The sequence below is a fragment of the Rhincodon typus genome, chromosome 5 (assembly GCF_021869965.1).
Source record: "Rhincodon typus isolate 14 chromosome 5, sRhiTyp1.1, whole genome shotgun sequence".
NCBI classification, from domain to species: domain Eukaryota; kingdom Metazoa; phylum Chordata; class Chondrichthyes; order Orectolobiformes; family Rhincodontidae; genus Rhincodon; species Rhincodon typus.
The window spans coordinates 5,156,968-5,171,650 of NC_063336.1; the positions used below are offsets into that span (position 1 = coordinate 5,156,968).

General features: G+C 42.3%; 1 protein-coding gene across 1 annotated transcript in view; it reads left to right on the forward strand.

Annotated features, from left to right (window-relative positions):
• Positions 1 to 14,683, forward strand: part of LOC109930964 (dynein axonemal heavy chain 8-like) — a 2,199,840-nt gene that overhangs the window by 2,105,069 nt on the left and 80,088 nt on the right. The window contains 3 exon segments of the mRNA XM_048596622.1: positions 4,814 to 4,969; positions 11,739 to 11,921; positions 12,419 to 12,524. Of these exon segments, the coding sequence (XP_048452579.1) occupies positions 4,814 to 4,969; positions 11,739 to 11,921; positions 12,419 to 12,524 (445 nt within the window).

Sequence of the window (14,683 nt, forward strand, 5' to 3'; positions counted from 1 at the left end):
GGTCTGGCAGCATCTGTGAAGGAGAAAACAGAGTTAATGTTTCGGGTTTGGTGATCCTTCCTCAGAACTGTTCTGGGGAAGGGTCACCGGACCCGAAACGTTAACTCTGTTTTCTCCTTCACAGATGCTGCCAGACCTGCTGAGCTTTTCCAGCAACTTTTGTTTTTGTTTCTGATTTACAGCATCCGCAGTTCTTTTGGTTTTTATTTAGTGTGAGATCATGTTGTCTCTTTGGTAGGTTTTTGGTATTTGTAAGGATAAAAGGAATATTTGAATATTTTCTGGTGTTTATAATAAAGTCTTTCAAGACTTTACATTCAGTGTACCGTAGTTTAAGGTTTTTTCCTTTATTAAATATTTTATTCTTTTTGCTAAAAGTACACTGGCTGCATCTTGTGAGTGCATTCAGTAACTGACCTCCATGGTTTTAAAAAAAATAGGATCTAATAAGCTAGGTTTCACTGTGGGATCTGATTTCTCCAGTATTAATATCAGCTGGATTATAACATTAGCCACTCATGGCTTAACAAAGATTTTCCATATATCATTTTTACATTTTTTATTAATTAAGCCTTCTTTCTTCTTGATCCTTTCACTAATCAGACCACATTCTCAGTATTTACTCTGTCTGGGCTGCTAATGATTTTGAATAATTCAATTAGTTCCTTTTCATGCACAGATAAACCCAGATCCTTCTGCTCCTGCAATCCCTTTAGTAGAATAGTACCCGTTGTTTTATACCGTGTCTCCACGTTCTTTGTATCAAAGTACATTGCCTCACACTTCTCCAAATGGAATTTCATCTGCCACCAATCCGCCCACTCCACCAACTTGTCATTTTCTTTTTGAAATTTTACACTACCCTCACAGTTTGCAATGATCCCAAAATTCATGTCAGCCAAATATTTTAAGGTTGTGTCTGTATGCCAAGGTCTGTATCATTAATACATATCAGGAAAAGCAAGGATCCCAATATCAATCACTGTGGATTGGGTAGCAAGGTGGCTTAGTGGTCAGGGACCTGGGTTCAATTGCAGCCTTGGGTGACTGTCTGTGTGGAGTTTACACATTCGCCCTTTGGCTGCGTGGGTTTCCATTTGGTGTTCCAGTTTCCTCTCACAGTCCAAAGATGTGCAGGTTAGGTGGTAAATGCAGGGTTACATGGGATAGGTCTGGGTGGAATGCTCTTTGGTAGGTCAGTGCAGATTCAATAGGCTGAATGGCCTCTTTCTGCACTGTAGGGATTCTGTGATTCAAACTCCATTACAAACCTTCCCCCAGCCCAAAAAAGAATCCATTAACTATTGTGCTTTTTTCCTGTTACTCAGTCAACTTTGTATCCAGTATCCAGTTGTTCATCATGTACCTGTGTAAATTTCACACGGTTCAATAATACCATAGAGCAAAATATTCATCCAATGGCATCCATCAGTGACAGCTCAGCAAAAGTGGATACAAGCAATAACTTTTGACAACTCCTATTAGATGAAGAGTCAAAATTATTAGCCACATTTATTATTTTCTTCAGAAAATGCGTTTTTAATTATTTACCATTTGGTGTTGCTTCAGCATCCAACATCTTCCAACACACTATAACTAGGATCTTAGAGAGCCTCAACAGAGTTATTTGTCATATGGGTGATATTCTGTTTCATAGTTCCATTACAGTAGAGCATGATACCAGGATATAGATGCTGCTGCAGTGTTTTCTTGCTGTGGGGCTTAGGTTCAGCCATAAGTGAGTTTTCCAAGCTTACCACCAATCTCCTGGACACACTGTCAACTGTGTCAAGGCAGAGCCCAAAACACAGCACCCATGAAGAATGTTCTATCACCCTACACAATGAGCTCCAGCAGTTTATGGCCATGGTTAACAGTTGGAGAAGTTCCTACCCACCCATGCTCACATCATTGAACTGCAACAGTGACTCCTGAAACCAGACTAGGCTTGGCACTGGGATAAGCACCAACAACAGACCTTTGATGCAAACAAGATCATGCTTATATCTGCCTAAACCTGCCCCATTACAATCCCAACTGACCCATCATTCTTGCAGCTGATCAATCCTTCATTAGTCTGGGAGCTCTATTGTTTGCGATCTAACATAAGGCCGGGCACCTGATGATTGATGCGTACTGTCAGTTTGCAAGACAGTGATATAAGGTCTTTGAGAAAGAGGCCCTGGCAGTCATCTGGACCCAAAGAAACTTCTCAGACCATGTGCTAGACCTCAAGATTATAATCCTGATAAACCAGCTGGTGACCCATTTCAACACTAAACATGTGGCAAAGATGCCACCCAAATCCAATGATTCCAATTAGATCTTATGCGATTTGACTTTATCTCTGTGGGAAAGCCTGCACTTGAATAATGTCTGCTTTGTTGAAGACCTCACGTCCTATGTTTCTTTATTGACTGCTAAGTTCCTCGTGGTGATCCGTCAGAAATTCCGACAATTCAGAAGACTGATGATGAATGCAATCAACTATGTGAGCATTGTGTCATGGGATAGCCTACATATGCCCTCATTATTTGTACTTTAAAACAATACTTTGAGAAACTCCATCAACTTAGCCTTCTAGATGACCTACAAGTTTATGATGACCACCTTGTGATTCCCAAGCTCCTCAGGCTGATGTATGCCTGGTGTTCTTGTATATTGAAGACGTAGTTTCCATTTGTGCAATGTGTGCTGTCCATTGGCAAAACTACGAGGTGCTTTACTGGCCTCATCACTCTCATTGGCCCCATGGGAATGCCTCAGGATGGATTTGTTCATCTTCAAAGTCAAACCTTCTCTCTTGACATTGATTACCATTCATGATGACTTGATGTAGAACAACCATACCACTGCCCCACCACTATGTCCAAAGAGATTGTTACTATACATGGCAGCCCTGAGGTGGTCATTTCACAGTTTGATAATGATTGCTTTACACAATTCACTGACTGAGAAGGTTTCATACACCTTTCCCCTTCAGCTCAATATGCACAGAACAACAGTGAGGTCGAATGGGTAGTCTGCACAGTCAAGGCCTTGTTAAAGAAAAACAATAAAATTGGCCAGTCTTTGCTTAGTAACCAAACTAAATATGAAATCCTGTCATGTAATGAGCACTCTTTCCCAAATTGTCCTTTATTATAAAGTCATTCATTAATCCAATCTTGTCATACGTTACCATGTCTAAAATAGTTTATTTTTGAAATATGTCCTTCCACCCTGGCTAGCTCAGTCAGTGGTAGTGTAGTTGAATCAATCTTGACGGATATTGAAGATCCCCACCCCGCTCAAAGTATAATCTCTGTTCATGCCATCTTCAGTGATTCATCTAAGTGGTATCCAACATTGAGGCACTTTTCTTTTATTCTTTCATGTGATGTGGGCACTGCTGCAAGGTCAACATTTATTGTCCATCCCAAATTGCTGGGTCATTTCAGAGGGTGGTTCAGTCATCAACATTACCATGCATCTTAAGATACACGTACGCTATACCTGTTAAGAAAATTTCCTTCCCTAAAAGACATTGGTTAACCAGATGGGTTTTTAAAACATGATTAATGTTAGAGTCACCAATAGTGTGATTAGCTTTATATTCCAAATGGATGAATTTATTTAAAGAGATAGTAGAATTTATTTTAAGTTGCTCCAGCTGCCATGGTGGGATTTGACCCCATGTTCCCAGAGCTATAGCCAGGTCCTCTGTATTTCTACTGACAATACCTCAATTCCAACATCTCCCATCAACTGACGGTAGACAATCGATTAGCATCAGCAGAAATTGCCCTGCCGAAATTTGACCTAGTGCCATAAGATTTCATAGTACCTGAAGTCGATGTTGAGAACTCTCAGGACACCGCCCAGCTGTATACCACTGTGCTGTCGCTACCTCTATTAGGTCTGTCTGGTTGATGGAACAGAATACAGGAATCAATAGTATAAGTACGTTAGGTTGTTCCTCAACTAGTCTATGGGACAGGTCTCCAATGTTGGCATAAGTACCCAAATGTCAGTGAGGAGAATTTTTCAGTTTCCCCTGAGCAGGTTGTGCCTTTGTTGTTCCCAGTGCTTAGGTCTATGCCACATGGACCACCTGCAGTTTATTCATGTTGAACTTATCTGTAGCTATTTGCTAGAACGGCATGGCTAGTTCATTTCAGAGACAACCACATTACTTATTGTTGACCAGACCAAGTAGGGATGTTAGATTTTCTCCTGTGGACAGTATGAGTGATTTCTCAGTGTTTACATCACTATTACTGCAACTAGTTCTTTATTTCCACTTTCTTAATTCATTGAATTTACATCTGCCAAGCTGCCATTGTGGGATTTGAATGAAGTATCACAGCATATTTGGGAGGCAGTGGCTTAGTGATATTATCATTAGACTATTAATCCAGAATCTCAGCTAATGTTCTGCGGACCTAGGTTCAAATCCTGCCATGGGAGATGATGGAATTTGAATTCAATAAAGAATTTGGAGTTAAGGGTTTAATCATGACCATGAAGCCATTGTCAATTGTCAGGAAAAACCTATGTGGTTCACTGATGTCCTTTAGGGAAGGAAATCTGTCATCCTTACCTGGTCTGGCCTACATATGACTCCAGATCCACAGCAATGTGATTGACTCTTAACTGACCTCTCGGTAATTAGGGATGGGCAATAAATGGTGGCCTAGCCAGCAAAGCCCACATCCTGAAAGTGAATTTAAATAAGTCTGGATTACAAGTGAAGCAACATTGCCACTATTTTCCATTGTCGCCCTCAGTCGATAAACATACTTACTAATGACAAATTCCTTTTGTTATAAAGGTAACATCACTTAACCACAAGTATTTCCGGAATCACCTGGAGGATTCTCTATCACTTGGACGCCCTCTGCTATTGGAAGATGTGCAAGAAGAATTGGATCCTGCATTGGACAATGTGTTGGAGAAAAATTTCATAAAATCTGGGACCTCCTTTAAGGTGAGTAAATATATGCCACTACCATCAGAATCATCAGCTCAACAGTCGTCACTGAACTGAAACTCTAACGTAAGATTCATAAGACACTCCATTATTGTATCCCCAAACCTCGACGCACCAAACAGTCTTGGGCTGATTTTATTTATTGTGAAGTCTAAGCAAAAGGCAAAGCCCCTTAGTGCTTACACCACAACATTTCCAAAGAACAGAAGGAATGTTAGGGGGTTCTTATGGTGGAGTAGTAGTGTCTGGATCAGAAGGTCTAGGTTCACATTCCACCTGCTACAGAGATTTGTCAAGATGCCTGAATAAATTGGTTCGAATATAAAAATACTGCAAGACATGGAGCACAAAGGTGAATTTTCTCTCATTTGAAGATGTTAAAGGAAGGCTATATTAGAAAGTAGGAATAAGGCGATGCCAAGTTTAAAACGCAAGGACTCATGAATATGGTCACAACGTAGAAAGAGACTATTCAGCTTGTCATTTCTGAATTGGATCCCTGAAGGAAAATTTCACTTCATACTACTCCCCAGCTTCCTTACTTTATCCCTGCTCGTTCTTCCTTGTCAGAAAACCAATTCCCTCCTCAATGCCTCAACTGAATCTGCCTCCACTGTATGCTGAACCAGAGCATTCCAAATCCTAACTGCTTACTGCAGGGAAAAGCTTTTCCTCATGTCACCAGTGTTTCTTTTGCAAATTTCCTTAAATCTTTGCCCTTTGTTCTCTCTCCTTCCATGAAATGAGAGCAGTTTCTCCCATCTACCCTGGTCAGACTCCTCACACACAAACATGCAAGACAGGAAATAACTTGCCAGATAATGCAGTTTGCCTCAGTGCTTCACAATTTATCCCTATACTAGGTGTAAGGTAGGAAGAAAAAACAGTGGAGGAAAGACCTTTTGAGACCCTGGGGAAAAAAATAACTGTTTTATAGTAGGAGACAATGGACATAACTTTCTTCAAACCAACCAATTTGCAGAAGGTGAAGGGATGGTGGGATGATAGCAGATCAGGAGCACAATCACCCTGCAGTAGGTGTTGCCATGGCTGTTTAACTTGACCACAGCATTAGCGTCTTCTGTGCTTAATGACCTATCAGAAAGTGTAGGCACAATGAATGTCTCATCTGTCAATGAGAGCATTTCCACCTAAAAGGACCCTGACAGACCTCAGACTGCTTGCTTTCCAAGGTTTAGTTCTAAAGGTTGCAGAATGGAATGGAGATGTGGGAAGACTGCTCCAAAGTTCTTTGATTCTTCCTTGTGATGCTGGAATTGATGAGGTTCTGGAGAATTTTGTTGATGTGAAGAAGGGGCCAGTTGCATTAAAACAGGTATGTTTTTAAGTCTTTGAGGTACTCCCTGCAAGATGGATTCAGTGCCACAAGAGGCCCCCTAAGGATAAAAGGTAAATGGCGAATCACTTGTAGATGCCAGCCTTCAATCTCTGACTGCCCCAACATTGACCTGCGCAGCATATCTCAGAGTAACAGCAGCATGCATTATTCTCTCAAAACACCTCCCTAAATCATCTAGACATCCAACACTCACATTCTTCCACATCCTATTAACATCTCATATCCATCACCTTCAAAAATATTCTTAATCCATTCTCTGCACACTTTCTACTTCTGACGCTCAGAAGCCTTGCTTTGTTGCACTGCAGGACAGAGGAATGCATTAAACTCCAGGGAGAGGCAGCAACCTCTAATGGACCTGCAGTTATTCTCATCCTGATCACGGCAATGATAGATGCATTGGATTTCTCTGGAGTGAGTTGATCCATATAGGTCAGTGATGGAGAGATAAGGGTCTCCCACCCACCTGGTGAAGAATTTAATGTCACTTGCCACTTGACACATAGCAATCACTCATGCTGAACCGCTGTCATCATGAATTCACATGCTGAGATGTGCACAATGTGGGGTTACGCCCATTCTACATGTCATTTCCAATTCTGGGCTAGCTGGCCACACTGTCCACTTCCTAGGAGGCAGGGATGGAGTAGGATGGATGGGCTAATATCAATTCAGGTGACATGCCAAGTATCAATTTTACAATGAGAAACAGTCATGACTATTCGGAATGATGCACAAATGAAAAAAAAGCAATTGCGAGTAATTAAATATAATTGATTGCAATTTTACAAACATCATCCAAATTTGCACAAAGTCCGTGGGGGCCATGAGCTGTCAGAGCCCTGGCTGGTATCACCAGAGCAGAAAGTCATTAAGTGTTGAATTTGACAGCCGTCAGAAGAGGCAGCATGTCTTCACAGGAAGAGCTGGGGCAGGGCAGTCATTACATATTGCAGTGAGGACGAGCATTCCTGCTGCAGAGCTTGAGGGTTCATCCTCCATACTGCCACTTGTTTGCATTGAAAGGGCCTGATAGGAGACGGGGTGGGTTGTTTGGAGAAAGAATCTGGGAAAGTGAACATCCTCCACTCAGGACGTGGGTCCTCCAGCGAGGAGGAGCAGCTGAGAGAGAAGGTGATTTGCAGAATTCAGGGGTTCAGTCCAGAAAAATGTATGGCCACATGCAGGTGCAACCTCAGGGTGTGCAGGTGGGAGAAGACCACAGACGGCGTTGTAACTAGGCTGTAAAGCAAAGAAAGGACATTATAGCAAGGTGCTTTTGCTAATGCTGTTGGGGAGGGTTTAAACTAATGTGACAGGGGGATGGGACCCAAATGAGGAGGTTAGTGGACAGTAAGGAAGTAGTAACTAAAGCCTGTAAGGAACTAGATAATGAAGTCAGTGTGACTAAGGGGAAGAGGAGGCAGAGAGCAGATGATGAACGCAAAGGGACAGGTATTCTGAGGTGCATTTGTTTTAATGCGAGAAGTGTAGTAGGTAAGGCAGATGAACTGAGGGCTTGGATTAGTACCTGGGAGTATGATATTATTGCTTTTACTGAGACTTGGTTGAGGGAAGGGCCAGATTGGCAACTAAATATCCCAGGATATAGATGCTTCAGGCGGGATAGAGAGGGAGGTAAAAGGGGTGGAGGAGTTGCATTACTGGTCAAAGAGGATATCACAGCTGTGCTGCAGGAGGGCACTATGGAAGACTCAAGCAGTGAGGCAATATGGGCAGAGCTCAGAAATAGGAAGGGTGCGGTAACAATGTTGGGGCTGTACTACCAGCCTCCCAACAGCGAGCATGAGATAGAGGTACAAATATGTAGACAGATTATGGAAAGATGTAGGAGCAACAGGGTGGTGGTGATGGGAGATTTTAATTTTCCCAACATTGACTGGGATTCACCTCGTGTTAAGGGTTTAGATGGAGCAGAATTTGTAAGGAGCATCCAGGAGGGTTTTCTAGAGCAGTATGTAAATAGTCCAATTTGGGAAGGGGCCATACTGGACCTGGTGTTGGGGAATGAGCCTGGCCAGGTGGTTGAAGTTTCAGTAAGGGATTAGTTTGGGAATAGCAATCACAATTCCGTAAGTTTTAGAATACTGATGGACAAAGACGAGAGTGGTCCTAAAGGAAGAGTGCTGAAATGGGGGAAGGCCAATTATAGCAAAATTCGGCAGGAGCTGGGGAATATGGATTGGGAACAGCTGTTTGAGGGTAAATCCACATTTGATATGTGGGAGGCTTTTAAAGAGAGGTTGATTAGAGTGCAGGACAGACATGTCCCTGTGAAAATGAGGGATAGAAAGGGCAAGATTAGGGAACCATGATGACAGGTGAAATTGTGAGACTAGCAAAGAGGAAAAAGGAAGCATACATAAGGTCTAGGCGACTGAAAACCGACGAAGCTTTGGAAAAATATCAGGAAAGTAGGACCGATCTGAAACGACGAATTAAGACGGCTAAAAGGGGTCATGAAATATCTTTAGCAAACAGAGTTAAGGAAAATCCCAAAGCCTTTTATTCATACATAAGGAGCAAGGGGGTAACTAGAGAAAGGGTTGGCCCACTCAAGGACAAAGGAGGGAAGTTATGCGAGGAGTCAGAGAAAATGAGTGAGATTCTTAATGAGTACTTTGCGTCAGTATTCACTGAGGAGAGGGACATGACGGATGTTGAGGTTAGGGCTAGGTGTTTGATTACTCTAGGTCAAGTCAGCATAAGGAGGGGGGAAGTGTTGGGTATTCTAAAAGGCATTAGGGTGGACAAGTCCCCAGGTCTGGATGGGATCTATCCCAGGTTACTGAGGGAAGTGAGAGAGGAAATAGCTGGGGCCTTAACAGATATCTTTGCAGCATCCTTGAGCACTGGTGAGGTCCCAGAGGACTGGAGAATTGCTAATGTTGTTGTCCCCTTGTTTAAGAAGGGTAGCAAGGATAATCCAGGTAATTATAGACCGGTGAGCCTGACGTCAGTGGTGGGGAAGCTGCTGGAGAAAATGCTGAGGGATAGGATCTATTTACATTTGGAAGAAAATGGGCTTATTATGATAGGCAGCATGGTTTTGTGCAGGGAAGGTCATGTCTTACCAACTTGATAGAACTCTTTGAGGAATTGACAAAGTTGATAGATGAGGTAAGGGCTGTAGATGTCATATACATGGACTTCAGTAAGGCGTTTGATAAGGTTCCCCATGGTAGGTTGATGGAGAAAATGAATTTGCATGGGGTCCAGGGTGTACCAGCTAGATGGATAGAGAACCAGCTGGGCAACAGGAGACAGAGAGTTGTAGTGGAAGGGAGTTTCTCAAAATGGAGAACTGTGACCAGTGATGTTCCACAGGGATCTGCATTGGGACCACTGTTGTTTGTGATATACATAAATGATCTGGAGGAAGGTATAGATAGTCTGATTAGCAAGTTTGCAGATGACGCTAAGATTGGTGGAATAGCAGGTAGTGAAGGGGACTGTCGGAGAAGGCAGCAGAATATGGATAGATTGGAGAGTTGGGCGGAGAAATGGCAGATGGAGTTCGATCCAGGCAAATGCGAGTGCATTTTGGAAGATCCAATTCAAGAGCGAACTATGTGGTAAATGGAAGAGCCCTGGCGAAAATTGATGCACAGAGAGATCTGTGTGTTCAGGTCCATTGTACCCTGAAGGTGGCAACGCAGGTGGATAGAGTGTTCAAGAAGGCATACGGCATGCTTTCACTCATCGGACGGGGTACTGAGTACAAGAGTTGGCAGGTCATGTTACAGTTGTATAGGACTTTGGTTCGACCATATTTGGAATACTGCGTACAGTTCTGGTCGACACATTTCCGAAAGGATGTGGATGCTTTGGAGAAGGTACAGAGGAGGTTCACCGGGATGTTGCCTGGTATGGAGGGCGCTAGCTATGAAGAGAGGTTGAGTAGATTAGGATTATTTACATTAGAAAGACGGAGCTTGAGGGGGAACCTGATTGAGGTCTACAAAATCATGAGAGGTATAGACAGGGTGGATAGCAGGAAGCTTTCTCCCAGAGTGGGGTACTCAATTACTAGGGGTCACAATTTCAAGGTGAGAGGGGAAAAGTTTAAGGGAGATATGCGTGGAAAGTTCTTTACGCAGAGGGTGGTGAGTGCCTGGAACGTGTTGCCAGCGGAGGTGATAGAGGCAGGCACAATAGCGTCATTTAAGATGTATCTAGACAGATACATGAATGGGCAGGGCGCAGAGGGATACAGATCCTTGGAAAATAGGCAACGGGTTTAGATAGAGAATCTGGATCAGCACAGGCTTGGAGTGCCGAAGAGCCTGTTCCTGTGCTGTAATTTTCTTTGTTCTTTGTGTACAGATAGCACTCAAGCTACCACCAGATGTTGAAGCAGTAGTTTCCCCAATGACCAAAGCTCTCCAGAGATGTTATTGCAGATCATTATGCCACTATAATTAATGAGGTGAACAGTAATGATGCTGTTGGTTACCTCAGGGCAGCGGTAGGAAGGGCCCTCATGGACTTTAGTTTGTACATGTCTGCTCATTCCAAGGGCTAACTGGAGATACATGTGTTCAGCAAGGTATCATTGTTTCAATGTGGTGCCAATGTCTCTTGAAGGTTGCAGTAAATCAATTATCACACTGATCCAGACAGACCACTCTGGGAGACTCAGTGCTGGATGTCCTAAGTACAAGATTGCTAGGTTGCACACACGTGACTATCAAGGCTCCCACAGACCAGCCAATGGCATTCATTAACAGGAAGAGATTCCAATCCCTCAATGTCCAATTGTTCTGTGAGTATTTCCTCTGGATCTTACAGTCAGGATGTCTGCACACCCAGGCACTCCCAGGTGCCAAGTTTTTCATTCCACCCACATTCTTCCAAGGTCAGATTTTTTGGTGACAATGGCTACTCATTAAACTGCTGACACCAGTGAAGTTACCCAGTAGCAGAATTAAAGGCTCTTTTTCTGACTGCATCCAACATTGATAACAAGATGGATGAACTGGTAATGCAAGTAGAAATAAATGGGTATGATATGATAGCCATTACAGAGATGTGGCTGCAAAATAGCCAATTATGTGAACTGAATATTCAACAGTATTTAACATTTTGGAAGGATTGAAAGAACAAAATGGAGATGTGATAACTCTCCATGATTAAAGGATGGGATTTCCCCCTCCCTTTGCCCTGCACTGATGCCAGTGGCCCTTTTACTTTCTCCATGACACTGCCTCAGCCTAACAGATTCAACCAGCCAACCAATCAGTACCTTTGTTTCCTGCTATATAAGTTATTATGACTGTTTGAAATGTAGAATTCTCCTGTTTACCTGATGTATGCAAGATGAAAATCTCAGGCAACATGTCTCTCTTTACAGCAGTAAAATATTTTTATTGATTGCTTTTACAGGTGAAAGTGGGAGATAAAGAAACTGATGTCATGGCTGGATTCATGTTCTACATTACTACAAAACTTCCAAACCCAGCCTACACTCCAGAAATTAGTGCCAAGACATCCATCATTGACTTCACCGTAACCATTAAAGGTCTTGAGAATCAGCTGCTTGGACGAGTGATCCTTACAGAGAAACAGGTAAAGTCGGGGTATTTCTTTGTCCTACATGCAAAGGGTTCAAGGAGACTGATGTGCTCTGGGATTGAGGAGTCTTATGTAATATTTGACTGAAGTGTAGAACTGATATGTAGCTGTTTCTTCACAAAGATTACTTCACTGTCCTGTCCACTGAACTGGGGAACTCTTAAAGGACCTCTTTTATATAGCATTTCTCGGAATATAGACTTAATTCTACACAACCCTTTTTAACCAGTCAACAAGACACGAATCTATTTTATACATCCTATTTGTCCGTCTTATTTCCTCTTTTGTGATTTTTGTGTGGTAGAAATGGTTAATGCACAGAGTTTCCAAGGCACAGGATATCTGGCTAAATTGTCTATCATTTCACTGAAACATGTTCCCTTTTTCTGCAATTTTACAATCTGGTCTGCAGTTGTATCCTGAGGTAATATTATACTTTACTTTTCCCTTTACCAGTTTGGAGCAATTATTTTTAACCATCTTTCCATTAGGAATTGGAAGCAGAGCGTGTGCAGCTAATCGAGGAAGTCACTGCCAATAAACGCAAAATGAAGGATTTGGAGAATAACCTGTTATTCAAGCTCAGCACCACCAAAGGTAAATAATTCATTTAAGAGCAAAATACTGCAGATTCTGGAAATCTGAATTAAAAACAGAAGTGCTGGAGAAATGCAGCAGTTCTGGCAGTATCTGTGGAGAGAGAGAAACAGAGTTAATGTTTCTGAAACAAAAACAGAAAATGCTAGAGAAACTTTTTAGAAATCAGTGCTGGAGAGGAGTCATATCAGACTCGAAACATTAACTCCCGCTCCATTCCTCCACTTTCACTAAATTATCAAACTGCTTATCCCAATCCAACCAGATAGGCTGAAATTTCTCACAAAATAAGCAGCAGTTCTGACGAAGCTTTGTATCAAATTAGGAACGTTACCTGTTTCTGTCTGTACAAATAAGACCATAATGCCATAAGAAATAGGAACAGGAGTAGACCGTTTGGCCCTTCAAACCTGCTCCACCATTCAGTAGGATCATGGCTGATCCAACATTCCTCACGCCCACTTGCCTGCCCTTTCCCTGTAATCCTTGTTTCCCCTAAAAGATCAAGAAACTATCTATCTCAGCCTTAAATGCACACAAGGGCTCTGTCCCCACAGCTCTCTGTGGTAAGGAATTCCAAATACTTACAACCCTCTTAGAGGAAAAAAAATCTTCTTTGTCTCAAACTTCAGTTGGCATCCCTTTATTCTGAGACTCTGCTTCAAGATTCTCCCATGGATGCATCTTCTCAGCGTTTACTCTGACAAGCACCTTAAGAATCCTCTATGTTTCAATGAGATCACTTCTCATTCTCCTAAACTCTTGTGAGTAGAATCCCAACCTGTTCAGACTTTGTTCATAAGACAACCGCTCCATATTGGGGATCATCCTGGTGAGCCGTCTCTTAACTATCTCCAATGAAATATTATATTTTCTTAATTAAGGAGACCATAACTGCTCACAGTATTCCAGATATGGTCTCACCAGCACCTTGTACAGTTGCAGTAAGACTTTCCTGCTCTTATACACCAACTCCCTTGAAATAAGGGCTAACATTCCATTAGCTTTCCTTATTAGCTGCTGTCCCTGTGTGGTAACAGTCTGTTTCATGCAGAAGTTACCCCCAACTCCTTTTCTGTTGCAGCTTTTCTCCATTTAAATAATGTTCTGTTCTTTTGTTCTCACTTACAAAATGAACAGCTTCATATTTTCCCTCATTATACTCCATCTAGTGACCTTTTGACCACTTACTTAGCCTATCAATATCTTTCTGTTTGTATCCCTCTTGCAACTTGCTTTTCCACCTATTTTTGTGTCGTTTGAAAATTTGGTACATTCACTTTCTTTCTCCAAGTCATTAATATATACTATAAACAATTGCAGTCTCAGCACTGATACTTATGGACCCTACTAGTCAAAGGTCCTCAACTGAAAAAGAAACTCTTATCCCTACTTACTGTTTCCTGCCCATTAGCCAATTCTCTATCCTTGCCAATACACTACACCCAATACTGTGGCCTCTTATCTTATGACTTAACCTTTTGTGAGGTATTTACAAGGCCTTAAGATATAGGAGCAGAATTAGGCCATTCAGCCATCGAGCTTGTTCCACCATTTGATCATGGCTGATACATTTCTTAAACCCATCCTCTTCTCCCCATAACCTTTGATCCCCTTACTAATCAAGAGCCTGTCTAACCCTGTTTTAAATACACTCAATGACTTGGTCTCCACAGCCTCCTGCAGCAATGAGTTCCACAGATTCACAACCCTCTGGCCGAAGAAATTCCTCTTCATCTCAGTTCTAAAGTGTCATCCTTTCACTCTTGAGGAAGTGCCCTTGGGTCCTAGTCTCTCCTACTAGTGGAAACATCCTCTCCACGTTCACTCTATCCAGACCTCTCAGTAATTTGTAAGTTTCAATGAGATCCCTCCTCATCCTTCTAAACCCCATTGAGTACCAACCCAGAGTCCTCAACTGCTCCTCATATTCCCGGGATCATTATTGTGAACTTCCTCTGGAACCATTCCAAGGCCAGTATGTCCTTCCTTAGATACAGGGCCCAAAACTGCTCACAATATTCCAAATGCAGTTTGACCAGACCCTTAGCAGTACATCTTTGCTCTTGTATTTTAGCTGTCTCTGAAAGCTAACATCGCATTTGCCTTCCTAACATAGAACATAGAACATTACAGCGCAGTACAGGCCCTTCGGCCCT